Source organism: Miscanthus floridulus, chromosome 7, assembly GCF_019320115.1.
Source record: "Miscanthus floridulus cultivar M001 chromosome 7, ASM1932011v1, whole genome shotgun sequence".
NCBI classification, from domain to species: Eukaryota; Viridiplantae; Streptophyta; class Magnoliopsida; order Poales; family Poaceae; genus Miscanthus; species Miscanthus floridulus.
This window is the reverse complement of record NC_089586.1, coordinates 108,597,119-108,619,276: the sequence shown is the minus strand read 5'-3', so window position 1 is coordinate 108,619,276 and position 22,158 is coordinate 108,597,119. Positions and strand designations below refer to the sequence as shown.

General features: G+C 49.9%; 1 protein-coding gene and 1 pseudogene across 5 annotated transcripts; one reads left to right on the top strand and one right to left on the bottom strand.

Moving 5' to 3' along the window:
• Window positions 1–335: 335 nt before the first annotated feature.
• On the bottom strand, window positions 336–1,544 carry LOC136466030 (uncharacterized; annotated as a pseudogene).
• On the top strand, window positions 1,330–5,641 carry LOC136467512 (histone acetyltransferase MCC1-like). Of its 5 annotated transcripts, none has more exons than XM_066466240.1 (6): window positions 1,330–1,671; window positions 1,793–1,937; window positions 2,015–2,114; window positions 2,201–2,429; window positions 4,983–5,140; window positions 5,221–5,641. In XM_066466240.1, the coding sequence occupies exons 1-6, from the start codon at window positions 1,565–1,567 to the stop codon at window positions 5,229–5,231; spliced, it is 750 nt and encodes a 249-aa protein (XP_066322337.1). In that variant the 5' UTR covers window positions 1,330–1,564; the 3' UTR covers window positions 5,232–5,641. The 5 variants fall into 5 exon arrangements, with proteins under 5 accessions (XP_066322337.1, XP_066322339.1, XP_066322340.1 ...); XM_066466242.1 differs by having other exon boundaries at window positions 4,983–5,119; window positions 5,221–5,640; XM_066466243.1 differs by having other exon boundaries at window positions 5,016–5,119; window positions 5,221–5,638.
• The last annotated feature ends 16,517 nt before the right edge of the window (window positions 5,642–22,158 follow it).

Below are 22,158 nucleotides of genomic sequence, written 5' to 3'. Positions count from 1 at the left end.
CATTAACCTCTTTTTTGGATCAACACGAGGATCCTCTAAACAGTTCAGCATGGGTTAATACGCTAATGACACTCAAATCAGCCGGTTAGCCTCCTCACCTCCTTGCTTCCTTCCTGGGTTCTTCTTCCTGCCCGCGTCAAGGTCGACGCCGCTCGTCCATCACCACCTCCCCTGATCCCCTCCTTCCCATCCACCCTTTCGATCCTGGCAGCTGGTCCTTCCTCCGTTTATCCCCAGAGAGAATTCCTTATTTTATACCAGTCAAATGACCCGTTCCTTTCTTGACTTTAAAAAATTTTCGTTTCCTATTTGACATCGAGTTCAACTTTCATTCCTTACGTGACACTCCGTTGCATTTTCCATCCGGGCACCGTTAATTGCGCTGTGAAAAGACAAATTTGCCCCTGTGGGCCCCACCACCCTTCTCCCTCCTCTCCTCCTCTAGGCCGCCACATCCTCCCCCAGGAGACGAGGATGCGGTTGCCGCCGCCGAGGTCCACCTTCTTGGTGCCGCGGAACTTCCAGCGCAGGCGGCGAACGTGGAGCACGCGATCGCCGTCGACGGAGACGGACATGCCGACCTCGGCCCTGTCCCGTTCCCGCCCCTGGCCGCCCTGGGCGGCGGCGCGCGAGACGAGATCCACCGAGATCTCCCGCTGCTTGCCGCGCACGACAACGCAGGTCCGGTGCCCGCGTCCTCTGCCGTCGCGCATGGACACGTGCTCGCGGCGCGAGACGAGGACGGGGCCTGGCCTAGGCGGGCGTCGCGCCGTGGTCTTCCTGTAGGGCTCCTCCGCCATGTCCCCCCGCGACGACCGCCATCTCGCCGTCCACCACGACGGCGACGAAGTACCCCGAGCAGGGCTCCGGGGAGCCGCCCGAGGGCGGGAAGCACACGGGAGAGGTCCCAGGCCAGGTCCACCAAGCGGCGGCCCCGCATATGGAAGCGCTTAGACCCGCGCCGCCGCCACAGCAGCCACGGCCGCACGCGCACGGCCAACGTCGCCTCCTCCTCGTCGCACTCGCACTCGCCATCGTTGTCGGCCGCCGCCGCGGAGGGGACGCGGAGCACGGCGCGGAGGCTGAGCCCCAGCGCGGCGCGCGACTAGGATAGCACTGCGGCCTGGAGGAGGAAAGGAGGGAGAAGGGTGGTGGGGCTCACAGGTGCAAAATCGTCTTTTCATAGCGTAGTTAATGGTGGCCAGATGGAAAATACAATGGAGTGTCACGAAAGAAATCAAAGTTAAACTCGATGTTAAATAGAAAACAAAAAAAAATTAGAAAAAAAAGAACGGATCATTTGTCTGGTGTGAAAGGAATTCTCTCTTATCCCTCCCTGTCCCACACGCCGCGCCGTCGACTTCTTCTTCCCTCTCGCCCTTTCCTCGCGGCGGCGGCGCCACCACAGAGCCGGCTGCAATTCGCCGTGGCGCGCCTGACTCGCGGGCACGCCTCGAAGAGGGGAGACCCCTCTCCCTCACGCGAAGGTTGGCCGGGCATCCCGGCGGTTCCCGGGCATCCCGGCTAAGAACCTGGTCGGTCATCGCTGCTGCGGGAGCTGCTCATGTTGGACCCGAGATCCGAAATCTACCCTACCATAGAGTATCGCCCTGTCCAGCCCTCCGACCTAGAAGCTCTTGAGAAGATTCATCTTGCTCTCTTTCCAATAAGGTAGCTACTGGAAACGGATGCTACTTTTTCTAGCTTGTTACTTGCTTTACCGTTATATAATACATCGCCTACTTACTCTTACCGTTCATTCGATGCTATAATTCTTCTTCATTTTGTTCAGGTACGAGAGGGAGTTCTTCTTGAACGTTGTCAGCGGCAATGGGATTGTTTCCTGGGGCGCCGTGGACACCAGCAGATCAGATGACCGCAGGGATGAGATAATAGGTTTTGTAACCACGAGGATGATTGCGGCAAAAGATAACGAGGTATTACCATACAGGAGGTCCTGATTATGGTATATCTAAATGGCCAGCTTGATGGAGCTAATGGTTTTTATATGCAGATTGAGGACCTGTTTAGGTATAACAGTTCGCGCAAAGATCTAACACTTGTGTATATATTGACGCTGGGTGTGGTGGATGGCTACAGAAACCTTGGGATAGGTTAGTTGCATTGTATTATCGTCTTACTTTTAAGGTTTGCCTTGTGAATTGATGTGGTTCATCCCTATGATAATTCTAACTTGCAGCATCATCACTGGTTCGAGAAGTGGTTAAATATGCAGCAAGCATATCAAATTGCAGAGGTGTTTATTTACATGTCATTTCATGCAACGAGCCTGCTATCAGCTTCTATAAGAAGATGCTATTTAAGCTAGTCAGAAGGCTTCCAATGTTTTACTACATAAGAGGACAACATTATGACTCATACTTGTTTGTGTACTATGTGAACGGTGGTCGTTCGCCTTGCTCACCACTGTAAGTATTTCCTTTTGCTTTGTCCGAGGATCATACAGTTCCTTATTCAGTAATTGTCCAATGTTTCACTGTGTTTTATTTCCTGTTTGTGATGCTCAATTCCAGGATAATATGTGAACTCACCCACGTATTTTCTGCAGTCAATTGCTTGAACCCTCCAGTGTGGTTGATTTTCTAGTTAGGTTTAGGACTGTTAATGTTTCGATCTGATCCTGGCAATTATCTACAGACCTGAACCTGCCACATGGATGTTCACCTCTTCTAAGGATTTGTCTTTGTGAGATCAAATGTACTAGGTCCTTCCATTTTGCATATTGCCCATGCTTCATATATATATACTCTCTGCCCCAAAATAAATCAACTTATAAAGTTGTCCTAAGTCAAACATTTTTAGGTTTGACTGAATTTATTAAAAAGAGCACCACTGTTTATGACACCAAATTTTTATTTTTATTATTAGATACATCATGAAATATAATTTCATAATATACTTGTTTGATGTCATACATATTAGTGTTCTTTTCTATAAAGTTGGTCAAACTTAAAATAGTTTGACTCAGGACAACTTTAGAAGTTGATTTATTTTAGTATGGAGGGCGTATTTGGTCCTTTCATTTCTCAGTCACATTTTTAGCTTTACTCTGCACATTTTTTCTGAAAGGGGCTACTGCAATGCTGAATTTAGAAGGACTCAACTTTTCATCGTATAGACAAATGAGATTCATCAAGCTCTTTGCCCATAGAAAGCTAAATCTAATCTGGATAGCAAATATATAAATCTTGAACCCTAATGTATCAATCAAGTTCCAACCTATAAGCTAAGGAAGCTTTCTTTGCTTGTATTGTTGATGATTACCTCCTTATGCATCATTTGCGTTCTTGGGTGTGCCTTTTATTTATTGAAAGGGCAAGCAGTCTTGTAACCTTCCGTTAGTACTTCCATAAAGCATCTTAAATGGACGACACGAGCATGAACTAGGTTTCACTAAAGTGTTACATGACATGCAATATTACAGCTAAACTATTTTACTATGCTGTTAATACAAATGCCAAGACGCTTCCAGTTCCCTCTCAAATTGTAGCAAGTTATGCCTTATAATACGATAATTGTGCTCAGCTCCCTTTCAAAAGGATAGTTGTGCTTACCGATTGTTGTGAACTGACAACACTGTTCAGTACCTGATTGCTCAAAGAGACATCACACCATCACCTTGATGTCACGGTGTGAGCATAACGTACTTAAGTTCTCATCATTCAGACTGGGGATAACTAACTGTTTGACATAAAACAAAATCATCAGCTGGCAGGTATTTATCAAAAATACTTATGAGAAAGATCAAGTAAGGCTTCAGTTAGGTGTGCAGCAATACTCTTTGATGTTACGGGTTGCAGCTTATACTACTATTTAATAAATGGAGCTATTTAATTTAATTTCTTTTAGATATTCAGGGCTTTTAGATTTTTTTTAAAGTTGTGTTTTAGGGTTTATGTGAGGATAAGGCTTGCAAAGTTTGCTGTCTGGACATGATTTCCTAATTTACAGGTTCACTTCATGAAAGAACATCGATTTCATTGCAGAGCAGCTTCAATAACCTCTTTATATACTTTGCTATTGATAGAATTAGAGATTTTTGGTGAAAAATGCCCTCCAACAGCTTCTTTTAATTAGATATCCAACTATTGTCATCCTCTATTCCTCCACAAGATATAGAGAAGCTGTTGGAGGATGGATAGATATAGAGAGCGATTTTATTCAAATGGCTCTCGACTTAGAGGGTGAGTTTAAGAGCAACTCCAATCTCCAATAGAGGGTGAGTTTAAGAGCAACTCCAATCTCCAATAGAGTTTCCATATCCTTCCTAATTGTTAGGAATAGTGATTTTGGTGAGAAAATACCCTCCAACAGCTTATCCAAATATAGCCATCTTGTATCCCGGATTTCTCGCTAGCCAAAGATAGAAAATGAGAATGACTCTCTAGGGTGGAAATAAGATATAGAAAGCGATTTTTATGCAAATTGATCTCTAAATGATGATTTAGAGAGTGGGAGCATCTCCAAGAGACTCTATATCTTTCCTAATTTACAGGAATAGAGATTTTGGTGAAAAAATACCCTCCAACGGCATCTTCAATTAGATATCCAAGATATCCTCTGTTCCGGATTTCTCTTAGCCAAATATGGATAGTGAAGATGACTCTCTAGACTGCGCACAAGATATAGAAAAGCTGTTGGAGAATACAAAGATATAGAAAACGATTTTTACCCAAAGGACTCCAAATGTTGATTTAGAGAGTAGATTTTAGAAAGGCTCTTGGAGATGCCCAATCTCCTACTTTTCTTGCCATCTGGTTTAGTAACACCAACTGGATACGACATGCCATAATAGACATTCTAGAATTTGTGATTGGAGCGGCTAAACTCTAAATCTAGATCCAAATGGTATGAATTTATATTTCTAGGTTCTAGTATTGTGAAACCATCTCATGTTCCTAGGAAGATTATCGTGGTGTTAAATGATAATGCTGTGAACAACACATGGCAATCTTGTGCAGGGAGATTGTAACTTCATTTGTTGTTGACTTCAGGGCTTTCGTGAAGATGCTGGATGCCAAGTTCTGGAGCAAAGAGGACCATTGCAATCCGAGATGGGCCAGATGTCAGGAATCAAACATCCTCTTGGCAACACAAAGTAATAAACGGATGATCAGCGGTGATAATACCAGATGTCATGTATAATTTTAGTTGTGATGACATTATCTCGTGTTTTTCATTTTTTTTCTCTCTCTGTAGGAGTTTATTGAAACAACCGCTGCTGCTGTACACTTCTGATACGGGTACATAAGTTCTCAAATAGTTGTAGTCATATTCATGGTAAAGAAGAGGGGAAAGCAGAAAGTGATCAACAAGTCAATATTTATAGTTTTGTCGTACGTTATGATCGGACATGGCCTAGCACTCAATGATATAAAGTTTATACTAGTTCAGGCAACGTGCTCTACGTCCAGTTTGAGTCGGTCGGTGACTTTATTCCTGAGTTCAGGTGCTCGAAGTTTGTAGTACAAACGAGAAGGAGAAAGATGTGGGGTATAAGAGGTCTAGTCGGACTCCGATCGAAAGGGCTGAGAGTGCCGGGAGCCCCGCTATGGGCTAAGTGTTCAAGCGTATGCTTGTGATTTGAACCTGACGGTTCTGTGGTTGTGTACTAGTAAACTTGATCGATCTGTTGAATCTGAATCAACTTGGTCTTTTGGGAGAGAGCGTATTCCCTTTTATAGATGAAGGGGATGACCTTACAAGTGAGAGGGAGAGAGTACATATGTTACTAAGTCTTATTGCCCACGCCGGCAGGTACAGGATGATAGTAGACGCCCACAACACTGTTGGATGTCAGATGCATGTGGAAGGTTGGGTTGTCTTCTTCGGGTATGACAGACGTCGGCACCTGTCACACTTTTGATACCTGGAGGCATGCAAGGGGTTTTACCATGTTCGTCTGGTACGGTAAATACCGGCGTCCGCAACACTGTCGATGCCCAGAGGCATGTGGGGGTTGTCTTACCGTATGGGAGTTAATGACGCCCACAATACTATAGGGGAAAATATCAGCGCCTACAATACTGCTTGTGTTCTGTCGTGCCAGGGAGGTCGCAGGGTACTGCCTGACAGGTGCACAGGGTATGGTCCCTAGTATTGCGGTTTGACTTGTGCACCCTGTCTTGCTTTCTCCATTAGTTTCCTAGTCCTTACCGAGCGGGCGTCTCCGGTCGGTTGGTCTCAGTCGGCTTTGATCGCGTCAGTTGGAGAAGAGTAGTGAGCAGGGGTTTGGCGCATCCTCGGTCGGAGTCAGAATTAGTGCTTTGGCCAGGTCTCCCGGTCGGAGAGGCCGTCCGGAGGTGGGCCGGAGTCGGAAAACGAGCGCCGTTCCTCCTCAGCCAGACCTTCCGGTCGGTGATTGGATCGCCCTTCTAGCCTATCGTTTAGATACTTGGGCTGGCCCATGAGTTGCGCGTTGTCTGCCTGGGCTGAGCCTTTGTTGGGAAGCCGATCTGCGAGGGACCCTAGGTTTATGAACCCGATAGGAGCCCTCGAGCCCCTGGGCGATTCAGGTAGAATCGTCTGGGAGATTTTTGTCTTGACGGCGGATGCGCGCAAGCACACCCACGGGTGTAGCCCCCGAGCCCCCAGGCGATTCGGGTAGAATCGTCTAAGGGGTTTTTCATGTTGCCAGTGGGGGAGATTTTTGTTTCGTCAGCAGGTGCGCGCGAGCGCACCCGTGGGTGTAGCCCCCGAGCCTCCAGGCAATTCGGGCAGAATCATGTGGGGGTGTTTGTTAGCGGGTGTGTGTGCGTGTTTTTTAGTCGAGATAGAGTCGTCAACTAGGGCGTTGTTGCGCAGCCGAGGTAGTTAGTTTTAAGATCAGGTGAGACGGAACTCGTGGATCCTGGCATCGGTGCACGTCGTGGGATCAGGCAAGGCGGTTAGTTCAGGGATCAGACGAGACGGAGCTCGTGGGTCCTAGCGTCGGTGCGTGCCGTGGGATCGAGCGAGTCGGAGTCGTGGATCCTAGCCTCGGTGCAGCCTGCGCAACCGAGGCAGTTAGTTAGTTAGTTTAGGGATCGGGCGAGCCAGAGCTCGTGGATCCTAATGGGGCGAGTTCGGGGTCGCAGACCAAGGTGTTTTTTGGTGTGTAGTTGAGGCGTTGCCGAGGGATGGGGCAAGTTTGGGGTCGTAGACCCAGGCGTTTGGTGTGCAGTCGAAGTATAGCCGAGGGATGGGGCGAGTTCGGGGTCGCAGACCTAGGTGTTTTGGTGTCTTAAGCCCCCGAGCCCTATTGGGCCTTGGTAGGGGCTGGTTTGAGTTGTGTGCATTACCCCATCCCCGAATTCTCACAACCAGAGAGGCTGAGCTTTGTCACTTGCCTCGATCGCTCGGGCTTGAGTGACGCGCTCGGTGAGCTCGCTAACGGATATGATCAAGTGGAATCCGGGTCCGTCGTTCGTAACGGGGTCGGCATAGCCCTCTTGTGACATTCCACTGCTCCTTTACTTGCAACCCGACAGATGCTTGGGTCGTTTTGGAGACCGACCCAGGTGGCCTGCTGGCCTCCCCTCGATGAAGATTCTGTGGGCTTGGCAAGAGGTTTAGGATCGAACGAGAAGGTTGAGATGACCCTGTCTGCTTTGGGGCAGACTGGGCGAGGGTCACACGGGGCTCATCTGCGTTTTCTCCCCTAGCTCTGTTTGACGTGGGGCGGCCTCGAGCCCTTCGTGGGCCAGCCTTTGAACCCCGGTCGGTCGTTGCTCATGTTGAATGAGGCAACTGTCGCTTCGTGACGCAACACGAAGCGTTATGATGCATTTCGCTGCATGTGCGATGCTTTAGTTCCCGAGCCCCCGGGCGATTTAGGGCCTGAATTGTCTGGGGGGCACGGGCGTATGGAATGAATGCGTGTACGAATGTATGGATGATTATATATAGAAAATAGGTAGGGTCGGTAGTGTTACCTTGATGACTCGAGTGACGGGATTTGAAGAGCTGCAGTCGGAAATATCCGACCGGGACCCTACTCATCGTTCATGATGGAATTGGCATGGCCTACATGGGGTGTCCCTTTGCTCTTTACCTATCTCTCGGTGTTATCCTGAGCCGTTCGATCGACTTAGGAAGCCCGATGGTCTCTCCTGCTAGAGATCCTGTTCTAGGTTTTTTCCAAGTCCCGCCTAGGGATGCGGGGAGCTGCCTGTGTGCGGTGGCACTTTGGTTCTTGCGTCCGGCGTGCGATAGTGGTGGGCCATACCCAGGCCATGTCCTGTCTGATCAGGCGCTGTTCCATCGGGCGGGACGCGTCTCATCGGTCAGGGCGCGTCCCATCGTATCCTATCTGCATTAAATGGGAAAGGGAGAGGGTTTTTCGCTCCGTCGTTTTGACTTTCCCAATTGGCACACCTTCCCCAACTGTTGCGCCCTTTTCCTTAAGTAGAAGGGATAAGGTTTTTGCCTTGTTCCTTTGCCTATTCCCCATCTGTCTCCTCCTCTCATTTTCCTTCTTGCCGAGAGTGTCTTTGAGAGCCGCGGTGGTTCCTAGGAAAGAAAAGGGGAGAGCGAGGGAGAGGAGAAAAGTCACAGATCCTTTTGTGAACCCAGAGCAAAATGTCAGACTAGAGGTCATCTACTGTGGGGGAGTCGGTGCTGGAGGCCTTCGCTGTGAAGGGGTTTCTTCCATCGAAGGAGGTGGCACACTGGAGGGCTCCCGGGAGGGAGGATGTTCTGTAACATCGGCCCGGCGAGGTGGTCTCCTTCCTCGCCTTCCACGAGCATGGATTAGGATACCCCACGCACTGGTTCCTACACGGGCTCCTCAATGAGTGAGGTCTAGAGCTGCAGCACCTCAATCCAACAGGGGTGCTGCATATCGCCGGCTTCGTCACCATCTGCGAGGCCTTCCTCGATAGGGAGACACACATGGACTTCTTCCAGCGGCTTTTCTCTGGGCGAATTTTGCCGATGGGGAATCCGCCCAAGGCCGTGTCGGTGGGGGGATTCGCCCTGCAGAGAAAACCGAGCGTGGGAGGTTTGTATCCCGCGTACATCCCCAGCGACTCCAACCAGGGGTGGCACAGGGAGTAGTTTTATATTAGGAACTAGGTGGAGGCGCCGTTCTCGGCGTTCACTGGTGGGAGGCCAGAGAGGCGGGATAGTTGGTCGTGGGGCCCTTCCCGTCGGGAGAAGAAGAAGGTGGAGATCATCAAGGCGGAGGTCTAGAAGCTCGTGCGGTACGGTCTTGATGGGGTGTGGGTGTTCCACACCCTCTATCGCCATTGGGTTGCTCTGTTGGCGGAGAGGGCACGACCGATGTGGAGGTACTGCGGCTCGTCAGACCTCGATCTTGCATCACCGGAGGAGCTGCCAGGCGACGAGATCTGGAGTCGCCTCGACCAGGTGCTATAGCTGAAGCCCAAGGAGAGGGTCGATGGAAAGCCTGAACCTCTCAACGCCTTGGTGGTGTCCAAACTGGTGTGCTCCTCTCTCTTTACTTCGTGTTCTTTTCCCCTTTGCTTTCCTGCTTTTTTATTTTAAATCGCCTATTTCGTAGGGACTTGATGCTTACATGTCCCAACCACACCTTCCGAAGGGGCCAGAGGGCCTAGCCCGGTAGGCTACGTAGAAGGAGGCGGCGGATGCTAGGAAGAAGAAGAAAGCCAAGGTGGGTCGGCGAAAGTATCAGAAGGAGAAGGAGGTCGCCCGACGCGTGAAGGCCGAGAAAAGGAGCGACGTCGAGTCAGAGCTCGAGTCGGAGGACCCCACAGAGGTGGATGACATGATTTTTTCTGAGGAAAGTTGGGAGGTCGTTGTGACCTCGATGGAGCGTCACGACCCTATGGCGATGTCTACTAGCGATGAGCAGGAGGTGGAGAGGTGCGCCGAGGTTCTCGTGTCGAGGAAGCATGCTACGAGCGCGGACGCCGTTGGCGAATGGGAGGCAAAGTGGACGCGGTCACCACGCCCCTCGGTGGCATCGCCAGTCTTGTCCCCGCCTGCTGTGGGCATGGCCGAGCAGGCTAGGCAGTCAAAGGAGTGGGCTTACACTCGTGCATCACCGGAAGCAGTGCCAGCGCATGACTCGCAGTGGGAGGATGCCATGCCTACTGCTTCAGTCGGCGCATCCTGAGCCAAAGGTCATGGTGGCCCGTAGGCTGGGCAGGAGCCGATTGGGACGATTTCGCCCCTGGCTGAAGTGAGGAGGCATGGGTTGTAGCCTAGGAGCGATCCTCGCCCTGCGGGCCCATCGACACTGGGTCTTGGTTTTAGAGTCGTGCCGCTTACCTCCCGGTAGCCTTTCTTTATTTCTTTTTTATCTTTTGCTATTGAGTCTTTTTGGAGTATGACTGACCTGTACTTTTTGTCAGTGGCCAGACGATGATAGGGTTGAGCATCGCCCAACTCCTGTGTAGGAGGTTTGGAGGCCCACCCTGCAGCGCACCGCGGCGAGCGGTGGGGGGGGACAGGGTGGTGGCGGCGAGTCCTTCCCTTCCGGGGGTGGTGCTCCTCGGGTCGGTTGCTAGTACGGCGGCAGCGACAGCGGCGGCAACGATGCTAGCAGCGATCCTGGTGGTGACGGTGGAGGCTTCGCCGGTGGTGTCCCTCGTGGCCCATCCTCCACCAGCTGTGGCGGAAGAGGAGAAGGAGACCGAGGCCCCTGCCTCGCCAGATGGAGGGCTGCATGGCTTACCCTCGTGGTCAGAGCTGAAGGGCCAGGGGGGACATGCGACCGTGATGGAGTTAGAACACCCATCGGTGGCCTACACAACCGAGGTGGTGGAGATCCCATCTGACGACGAAGCGGATGACGTGGTGGAGCTACCGGTGCCATCGTAGGTGCTGGCGGTGATTCGGTCGGAGGCTAGGCCCTATGACGGGCTACAGGAGGGTGATCTAGAGTGACCCTGCCTCGAGGACCATCAAAGGTGTGGTTCGTCCTTCGGGATTCCCAAGAGTGTCAGCTCTGGGACATCCTTAGGGGGAAAGGACTCGCCATGGAGTCTGATCTCGCCAAGCTGTCGGTGAAGCTTGAGGATGCCTAGGAGCGGGTTGAGTCTGGCCAGTAGTTGGTCAAGGTCGACCTATAGCTCACCGCAGAGGTGAGTTTCCCATGTTTGTCCTTGACCTCTTAGTCTCTTGTTGGTTGCCTCAGCATGCTTTTTTCGTTTTCATAGGGTCTGAAGGAGATGTCTCCTGCAAGTCCCGTTTCCTCCAGATGGAGCATGCTCAGATGGCTGAGCTTGAGCATTAGCTGGAGTCTGCCCACCATAAGTCCTAGGACCAGGCAGCTGAGGTGACCACGGTGTGGGCGGAGGAGCAGCGTGTGGCAGAGCGGGCAATCGCCGCCGAGCAGGGGCTTGACGCGGCGAAGGCCTACCAGGTGGAGACCGAGGCGAGGCTATGAAAATCCCTGGCAGACACCGAGGTGGCGCTCCAAAAATCCCTGAAGACCCTTGAGTCAGAGCGGAAAGCCCTGGAGTCGATGCGGAACACCCTAGAGTTGGAGCGAAAGGCCCGGTCGGAGGTAGACCAGGAAGTGCTCGCGCTTCGGGGCTAGGTGATGAGGATGGAGGAGGTGAGCTCCTGGCTGCACGAGCAGGTGGCCCGGCAGGTGGAGGAATTCTCTACCCTTGAGAACTTTCGCCTTGGTACGTACCTTCTCTATTTTTTGTCATGTTGGTTTCTTGCTTCAACTTGTTTCTAAGCTTGTTGCCCTTCTTGCAGAGCTGGGCGGAAAGGTGAAGTCGTTGGAGCAGGACCTAGAGACGGTCAAGATGACTTTTGGCTAGAATGCAGAGGCGCTGGCCAAGACCCTTGAAGAGCGACGTGCTCTCGAGGGGGAACTTGACTAGATCCATAATGTTGCCTAGCTTGTCGTCTCGAAGGTCTTCGGGTTGGCACCAAGTACTAGCTCGCCCGCCATCCAGCTGGTGGAGGACCCAGATGAGGTCTGGGCCCTCAACACGTACGGGCTATTCTACGGAGCGTCGGGGGTGTTGACTTCGGTGGTGACGTACCACCTGAACCTAGACTTCGCCACTATCTGCAGCGGGTATGCCGACGGCTTGAGCATGGAGGACATCCAATCGCTAGGGGAGAGCTTGCTGCCGCACACAAGGTTGGTGGCAGAGCAAGTCTCTACGCAATGGGTGATGGATGCCCACCATGAGGACATGGTCGGAAGCGTGCGTTAGGGGGACATTGCCTAGCCTATGGATGGCACAGAGCCTGGGTCGGAAGTGGACATCACCCTGCCTTCAACCGAGCCAAATGTCGTCTCGCCGGGGAGTGAGCTGCTCGCGCCTTCGCCGGTCGCACCGATAGCAGATGCCGCCGAGCCACCCTAATAGCTTGTAAAAGTATAAGTAGTTTAGTAGATGCAAAAAGTTTAAGTTCGTGGGGGAGCCCCTATGTAAACGTTGTTGTGTACTCAATGACTACAATCGGTTTCATTTTTGTAATGGAGTCACTCCGTTCGGGGAAGCTTGTTCCTTAATTTTACCTTAGCACAATTTTGTTTTTTTATTCTTTCTTTTTCGTACTTGCCCGTTCGTCCCATAGGCTGCAAGTTTTGGAGCCCAGGAATGGCCCACGAGGATCAGCTGCTCGTAACCGTAGGTAGAGGTGGGGTGCGATCGGTCGGAATATTTTAAAGCAAAGCTACGTATGGCAATTTAAAGGAACGAACTATCCTTTTGTTTGGGTAGGAAGGAGTTTCACCATATGATAGTAAATGAAAAAGGGAGGTAGTAGTGCACCCTCGTGGAGCCCCCAAGCGACTCAGGCCGAAAATGTTCGGGTCGGGGCGCTTTTATAGGAGCAAATGTTGAGTAAACAATGGTAAGACTGAATTTCAGGGGAAGAAATGGCATAGCTGTTCCAAGCACTGGTGAGAACGTTGTCATTGTCGTCCTTCAGTCGGTAGAAGTGTTTTTCTAAACGCTAAATGGTAAACAGTCGGTCACCTACCGTTTAGCCATTATTCGGGCAAAACGTCCCATTAAACGGGCTAAACGGACAATTAAACGGGGTAAACGGACGATTAAACGGAAACGGCGCACCACTGTGTAGCGTTTACACGGTGTTTAAACGGGCTAAATGACTGTTTAGGCAAACAGTGGTCGGTAGGCATCCGATCGGAGCATCTCGGCCTTCAGTCGTCCGGATCCTTGCCCGCTACGCCCCCTTTCTTGGCCGCTGCTTCTTCACCTTTTTCTTCCTTTGGCCCACCGGCCTGTCGCAGAAGGCGCTTGAGGAGCTCGCAATCCTTGTAGAGGTGTTTAACGGGGAAGGTGTGGTTCGTGCATGGGCTCTCCATGAGCTCGTGAAAGTGGCCTGGAAGGTCCTGCTGGGGCTACTTGCCCGTGTGATCAGCCGTGGCGACCAACATGGAGTTGGCCGATCGGCGGCGATCTTTTCTGTTCTTTTTCCCCCTCTGCTTGGAGGGGCCCTCGTCCTGATCCTGGCGCTTGGCCTTGCCTTTGCCTCGGCCTCCATTGGAGCACTGCGGGAGCGGCGCTCTCTAGATGCGTCGTGAAAGGATTAAGATGCCCAAGAGAGGGGGTGAATTGGGCTAATTCTAAAAATCTTTTCAATAATTAAACCCTACGGTTAGCCCACTTCACCCCTTGTGCCTAGAAAGTGTTTGTATTGTTCTACCGCACAAAAGTTTAGCAACCTATGTTCCAATCCTACTTTAGCATGGCAATTCTATGAATGTAAAGACAAGAATTGAATTGCTTAAAGTAAAGAGAGTAGGAGGAACACGGCGATGTTTTGCCGAGGTATCAGAGAGTCGCCACTCCTCACTAGTCTTCATTAGAGCACCTACGTAAGGGTGTAGCTTCCCCTTGATCCGTGTAAGGATCAAGTGCTCTCTACGGGTTGATTCTTCGACACTCCATCGCAGTGAATCACCCACAACCGCTCACAACTTGAGTTGGGTCATCCACAAGCTCTATCGGATGATCACCAATCTCCCGATCACCACCAAGCCGTCTAGGCGATGGCGATCATCAAGAGTAACAAGCACGAACTCTCACTTGACCACGATAAGCCTAATGAGAAGGGTGGATGCATACTTTGCTACTCTTGATTTCACTAACGAGGCCTCTCTCTTGGATTCTCAAATCTCAATCACCTCACTAGGACCTTGCTCTTCTTGGCAGTCTCAAGCGTGTTTCTCAGCTGTTGGAATGAGAAAAAGTGATCCCTTGAGTGAATAGAGAAAGTATTTATAACCCCTCAATCAAAACTAACCGTTATGTGCCTCTACGGGGTGACTAGACGCTCTGGTCAAGGTGACCGGACGCTCCGGTCAGTTCACCTGCCTCTGTGCAGTTTAAGTTGTGACCGAACACTGGCCAGCGTTCGGTCAGCACTGACCGGACATGTCCGGTCATGAAAACTGTCCTTTGGAACCTTACTAATGTTGACCGGACTCTGGCACCCAGCGTCCAAGCACTTTGATGCTCAGCGTCTAGTCAGTAGCCAGAACCTGACCAGCGTCCGGTTAGTACTGACCGGACGCGTCCGATCAGTATTCTTCCTCTCTGGAACCTTACTGGAGTTGACCGGACTCTGGCACCCAGCATCCGATCACTCACCTCTCAGCGTCCGGTCGCATCTAGATGACTTCACCTTGATCAAATGAACTGATTGGACTCTGCGCCAGCGTCCGGTCACACCAGAACCAGCGTTCAATTAGCATTTGACCCTCCAGGCACTTCCAACTCGCAATCATATGTGAATGAAGTTTGCTCCAATTGATCTAAGGGCTTTTTAGGAGCTACCTAGTGTTAGATTTAACAAGTGTGCACCACACCTAACCCACTAGACTCACCTAGGTCAAGCTATCTATCCATACCCCCCTTAATAGTACGGCCAAAGGAAAAACAAAGTCCTAAACTACTCTAAGTGTCTCCTCAACACCAAACGACACTTAGAACTAGTCCATCCTTAACCTTGTCATCCATCCTTTGAAAACCAAAACAATTTCCATCGTAGGGGCATGACCACCATGATTGTCCAATCAATTGCCATTACCGTGACCTAACTTAATTGCCTCAGCAAAATACACGTTAGTCAGAGTAATCACGCATTGTCATTAATCACCGAAACCCAACTAGGGGCCTAGATGCTTTCACGCCAGACAAAGGCCCGTGGTCCCAGGCCATCCGAGCTAGGACTCCAGGTGCTAATGATGTCGCGAGCGTCTTGGTTCAGCTCGAGCCGCTCGTGTATAGGCGATCGGTGCGGAGTAGTCGCTAAGTCAAGATGAGGCGCAAATGCAGCCTCCTATGCCACGCTCGGCGGCTGTAGCGGTGAGCGGGTGGAGCGATTTATCTAGTGCGTCCCCACTCCCCTGGTGGGGAGAGAGGCCATGGGTCGATGTCATGATGCGGTGCTCTCTACCTATTGAATGACAGTGGTCTCCACTAGTACCCAAAGGTTCTAGCGGATCGCCTGTTCCTAGGGGTCGTTCGGCTAGGGAAGGCCACGTAGAAGCATTGTCGCAGCGGTGATGTTCTGATTGGCCCAAGCGAACTATGGGGGATTGTTCCCCCTATCCATGGTGTTGCGCTGGACCCGACAAGCGCGACCTCGCGCGTCGCTCGCCGGTTTATGCGCACGGAGCACAGTGTGGGGCGTCGAGCGTGCTGGCGCAGTCGATGGTTGGTTCAACCGCTGTTGTCGTAGCTCCTCGCTGTGCTCCCATGTGAGCATGGGGGTCTCTGCATGAGGGTCCAAAGGGGTGTGAGTCTACAATGACTCCATTACCATCGGTGGCTGTCCCAGAGCATCCACCATAGCGCACTCCTAGGAAAGACGATGGCTAGGTGCCACATCACCGATGCTGGAGCCATCACTCTCAACATCATCATCCATGAGGTTGAGGAAATAGGTGGGAGCATAGCTCGTCATCCCTACGAATTCGGACGTGAGAGGGGGCGGCGCCGGCATCCTTTGGAGCCCCCGGGCGTATGTGTCCACGGGAAGATGTGAGGTCATAGGGGAACCAGTCGCATGGCAGTCGCGGCGGGGACAATAGGGTCCCTCTGGATAATCAGTGGAAGATAGAGAATAGCAAGTAAATAACAGCATGTACATTACTCACAGCGGGGTTTGAGCAGAGAGTTTGCTCGGAATGAAGCGTAGATGCCTCGTCGCTGAAGTCATCATGCGTCACGGAGCCGATGGATGGTGCCCCTCTGACAGGCACCAGAACGAGTACCTCCTCACGGAGGTGTAGTACGCCGAGCCGATCGGTGATGAAGTCCAGACTTCCAAAGAGGAAGGCCTAGGATGGCTCGGAGACGGGTGGAACCCACATCCCAATAGGTGGGAGTGCGGGAAACTCCAGTGAGCCAAAGCAAGTCGTATCGCTTGAGCCCGCCATGGCGAAGGTGGCAGAAAAGTGGGTCATCCAATGACCAAAAAGTGTTGAACGTACAACGTCTTCTCCACGGATGGCGCCAACTGTCGGTGCAGAAAGTGACCAACAAGTAAATATTTGTAGTTTTGTCGTATGTTGTGGTTGGAGGTGGCTTAGCACTCAATGACACAGGGTTTATACTGGTTCGGGCAATGTGCCCTACGTCCACTTTGAGTTGGTCGGTGAATTTATTCATGAGCCCAGGTGCTCGAAGTTTGCAGTGGAGTTACAGACGAGAAGGAGAAAGATGGGGGGCATAAGAGGTCCGGTTGGAAGGGCCGAGAGTGACAGGAGCCCCGCTATGGGCTAAGTGTTCAAGCGTATGTTTGTGGTTCGAACCTGACGGTTCTGTGGTTGTGTACTAGTGAACTTGATCGATCTGTTGAATCTGAATCAACTTGGTCTTTTGGGAGAGAGCGCATCCCCTTTTATAGATGAAGGGGATGGCCTTACAAGTGAGAAGGAGAGAGTATGTATGTTACTAAGCCTTGTTGCCCACACCGGTGGGTACATGATGATGGTAGACGCCCACAACACTGTTGGATGTCAGATGCACGTGGGAGGTTGTGTTGTCTTCTTCGGGTATGGCAGACGTCGGCGCCTACCACACTGTTGATACCTGGAGGCATGCAAGGGGTTTTACCATATTCGCTTGGTACGGTAAATGACGGCGTCCACGACACTATCGATGCCTAGAGGCATGTGGAGGGAGCCTTACCGTATGGGAGTTAATGGCGCCCACAATATTGTAGGGGAAATATCGACGCCTACAATACTGCTTGGGTTCTATCGTGCCAGGAAGGTCATAGGGTACTGTCTGGCAGGCACGCAGGGTATGGTCCCTAGTATTACGGTTTGACTTGTGCACCCCGCCTTGCTTGCTCCATTCGTTCCCTGGTCCTTACCGAGCAGGCGTCTCCGGTCGGTTGGTCCCAGTCGGCTCTAATCGCGTCAGTCGGAGAAGAGCAGTGAGCAGGGGTTTGGTGCATCCCCAGTCGGAGATGCAGGTTGGAGTTGGAAGTAGTGCTTTGGCCAGGCCTCCCGGTCGGAGAGGCCGTCCGGAGGCAGGCTGGAGACCGAAGCGAGCGCTTCGGTCGGAGAGGTGGGCCAGAGTCGGAAAACGGGCGCCGTTCCTCCTCGGCCAGACCTTCCGGTCGGTGATTGGATCGGCCTTCTGGCCTGTCGTTTAGATACTTGGGCTGGCCCATGAGTTGCATGTTGTCTGCCTGGGCCGAGCCTTTGTTGGGAAGCCGGTCCGCGAGGGACCCCGGGTTTATGAACCCGACACTAACCGTCTTGTTGTGAACTAATTGGTGGAGAAGCAGGCAATGTAATCCACCTCCAACCATCGTACCGCTCTATATCTAATAAGAGGAGTAGAGGACCTAAAGGATGTTGTTTGGCTTTGACTTGGTCTAATTGATCATGACAGAATGATATGTAGGCTTCATAAGAAATTTTACTCCTTGAAATTAGTTAGTTCCCCAGAACTGCATCATGTCTAGATATGGGCGTTTTGCAGCCAATTCAGCTTATCCTTTTGTGATTTACACCATGGTTGGGTTTTCATTTGTAATCCAAAACGAATTCTCCTAGAAATTCAATGGTTTCAGTAATCTCCCTGATTGACTGGGTATTTGATCTCTCCCTTTTCTGGATGAATAGAATTTGAAGACATTTTTCATGACAAGGCCATTTGAGAATCACCTATATCCTTTTTTTTATTTACACCTCCGCTTATCTTGTAGTCAAGAATATGGGAGCTAGGGAGTAGGGACAGAACTTCTTAATCCATTTGTTTCATATTGAGCTGTTGACATTTATTGGACAAGGGGCCATCCAAATCCCTCATCTTGCTTGGGAGGTGAAAATGAAACATCTATTTAACAACCTTAGAGCATCTCAAGGAGCCTTTTTAAATCTCACTCTCTAAATCATTATTTGGAGAGCCATTTGCATAAAACTCGCTTTCTATATATTTTCAATCTCCAACAGTTTTTCTATATCTCATACGCACTCTAGAGAGTCATTCTCGTCTTCTATTTTTAGCTAGCAAAAAATCTAGAACAGAAGATAGGCTATATTTGGATGATCATTTAGAAGAGCTGTTGGAGGGTAGTTTTTCACCAAAATCTCTATTCCTAACATTTAGAAAGAATATTGAGAGTCTCTTGGAGATGCTCTTACCTTGTATATGTAATGCCATGACTTGTATATATATGTAATGAGCACTAGTTTTTTGTTTAGGTTTTCAACTTGTCATCCTTAGTCCTTGTTTGGTCTTGTCGTTTAGATGCAACATGTTAATTAGAAGGATCTAGTGATGGTAAACTTGTCAATACACTATGTGATGCATAGTTTTTCTCCTTATGTGTGACACTTCTGTGTCTTTGATATGCATTTAGTCAAAAGCTTAGCTTAAATTATGGAGGCTTTTCTTGCAGCCAGTGTCTTATGATGTCATGAGTCTAGATTGACATTCAAATGTTATTTTATTAGTTGCTACAAACTTTTATCCTCAAGAGTTAATTTGAAACTCTCCTTTTATTTATAACTCTTATTTTGTGCTTTATTGCATTTTTTTAATCACTATAGGTGGTCATTTAAGCCTACACCACGAGCGGTAGAACTTGAAAAGAGATCTAGGTGGGTCAACAGTGTTTACTACAAAGGGCTTTCGAAGACCATGAACCTTATAGCTAATTTTGGTTTGCACTAACTTCCTCTATCACTCAAGATGTTGAATTTTCTTATCAAAGATTTATGTGTACTAGTATTTTTATAAAAAAGTATAGAGTGCTCACAATTATAATATCAGTATAGGTGTTTCATAACATTTCAACTAATGTATAAGTTTATCTAAAATGGCAAGTTATATAAATTATTGTCTTGTATATATAAAACTAATGGAAACAATAATTTAGGAAAAAGATGGTTTTTTAAATTCCTCAAACAATTGCATTCTGTTTTCTTCTTCCCTTCTCTTCGTCCTGTTGAAGAACAGTGCGTGTAGGTGGATGCTCAGGCAAAGTGGCAACCCAAAAGCGAAGAGTCTGTCTTCTACACAACCATATGTTTTATGCAGTTTTAACACATGATTTTTTTGCACCATAGGATTAAAATCCAACATGCCCCCACCCTTCTTCTACCTCTAGCCTCCAGCCTCCACAGATCACAGATCATAATTTTTTTCTACGGAATGACAAATCACAGATCCGCTGCCGCCACCGCCACCGCCACTGCCATGGCCGGCACGGGCGCGGGGAGAGACGCGCCGGGGCGAGCTCGCCGGTCGCCGGCGTCGGCGCCGGTGGTCACCGGTGAGAAAGAGAGAGGGAGAGAGATAGAAAAAATCCATGTGTTTTTTATGCTAAAACACATGTGTATTGTATAGCATTTGTGAAAGCGAAACAAACGTTTATTGCCTTGCCATGAGTTACGACATCACATCACCCTGCAAATTCTTTTAGCACAACAAACGTTTATCAGAAATTCAGAAGAAACCAAACACCGAGGAAATTGGCAAATCTGAATACATACATAGATACCATGTCTCACAATCTGAATATACTGTCTATATTTACCTGTCACCCTTGATCTTGCTGTTTTCTTCATTCTTCCAAGATTTGCGTGCTCTTTTCACGAACGAGCACGTATTTCCAATTTTGCGTACGTGTGTTTCATTTCTGTTTGTTTGTGTTGATATTCAATGCCCCAACTGCTAGCAAGATCAGATAAGACTGTCTACCCTCCCATCTCACTGGAATGCTCGTCATTGCATTTTTTTTAAAACAAATCATCACTTCATATATTGCGTCGGGTATCCTACAGCCATTTCTTCTTGGCGATGGCCCCCCTTGTGCCAGCTAAACTCACGTGGAGATGGGAGGACGGTCGATGTCGCGGTGCCCAACTGATGAGCCCCTGTTGCTGTGTTGCCGCTTTCAGTTCAGATCACCCGCACAGACTGCCTGTGGCTTTGTTTTGCCAGTCGCGACTGAACCTGCACCGTCGACGTCGAGCCCCTGTTGCCGTTGCCGATGGATCGCCCTCGAACGACCCGAGCGATTGATCGATAAAAAGTCGGTGATTTGGACTGAAACCGTCGCCGTTGGCCGTCCTAATTTGGGCTCTGTTCGGCTGCTATTGAGCCTGTTCGTTGGTCGATTTTTGGATTGATAAGTGTGACTGGTGCTAGTTTGTTGTGAGAGAAAAACACTGTTGGTTGACTGATAAGCCCTGGCTGAAACCAACAAGCAAACACACTAATTATAAACAGTGATGATACAATATTTTTCTCTTACAACAAATTAACCATACAAATCAGCATAAACTGCTTATAGACCGGCCCAACAGATATCATCGCGTCTAGTTGAAAGCAATCGTGCCCAACTGCCCCATGCCAGCAAAGCGAACACATCATGCCGTTTAATTAAACTGGAGCAACTGTCGAGATAATCCTATCCGGACCACTGCTGTGACGTGCGTGCGCTAGTTGTGGCCGATTTGCCTGACTGCCCTGAGGCCTGCCTCTTTCTTGCCATGCACACTGTGAGAGAAAGCGACCACGTCATGGGAGGAGGACGTGACCGCACGCTCCACTCCAGATCAGCTTTGATTCCCGCAACCACAAATCAGCCCCCAAACAACCATGCACACTTGCGTGCAGCGTGCGTAGCGTGCGCGCAGAGCGCTTCCGGACTGCAATTTCCCCCCTCGGTGCAGTGCAGGCCGCAGGCGCAAAGCGTGTTTGGACAAGAGAAAGCAAGCGGATCCACGGCTTTCCATGGCAAGCAATACCAACGTAGACAGACATACCTGAAACCGGCAACTGCGCGTAATACCCCCCAAGCCCCATTTTTCTCTCTCGCAGAAAAGAAAGGGGGACCAAAAAAATTGACGATCGAGACAAATCGTGGCTTCTCCGGCGAATTTGGGCGCGTCACCGAAGCCTGCGGGTCCTCGCGTCGCCGAGCCCACCTCGCCACGGTGTCACCTATCCACAACCCCCACCCCCAACTGTATTTTCATTCCACATTAAATTCCTCCCTCCTTTTCTCCCCTTCTCCATTACGTCGACGAAGTACTCCCTGAAACTTTAGCGAGTCGCTCTTACAATGTCAAATCAGTTTTGCGCTGCCCTGCGTTGCTTATACAAGATGACGTAGGCTGTGTTTATTTCTTCCTCCTAAACTTTAGCTGCTGTGAATGTTTGGACATATACATAAAGTATTAAATATATACTAATTACAAAGCTAAATGCACAGATTGAGTCTTTGCAAAAAAAAAATGCACAGATTGAGACTAATTTACGAGACGAATTTTTTAAGCCTAATTAGTCCATGATTTGGCAATATGGAGCTATAGTAGACATGTGCTAATAATGTATTAATTAGGCTTAATAAAATTGTCTCGTGGATTACTGAGCACTTGTGTAATTTGTTTTATTATTACTATCCGAACACTCGATGTGACACCTTTCACATGACATAAGATGTGACATCTTATCGGATATCTATATCTAGGTATCCGAGCCAAAGGATTAATGAGCGTTACGTCGGCTCATCCGATGGTTAAGAATGCAACTTGCGGCCTCGTCCGACCCCTAGGGGTCAGGCCATGCCTGGTCCGACTCCGATGACGAGGTTTCCGCCTCATCGGACTCCCAAGGCGTGGGTTCCGACTCCTCCTGACCCCAGGGCAGCGGGTTCCGACTCGTCCAACTCCCGAGAGTCGGATTTCAGTCTCGCCCA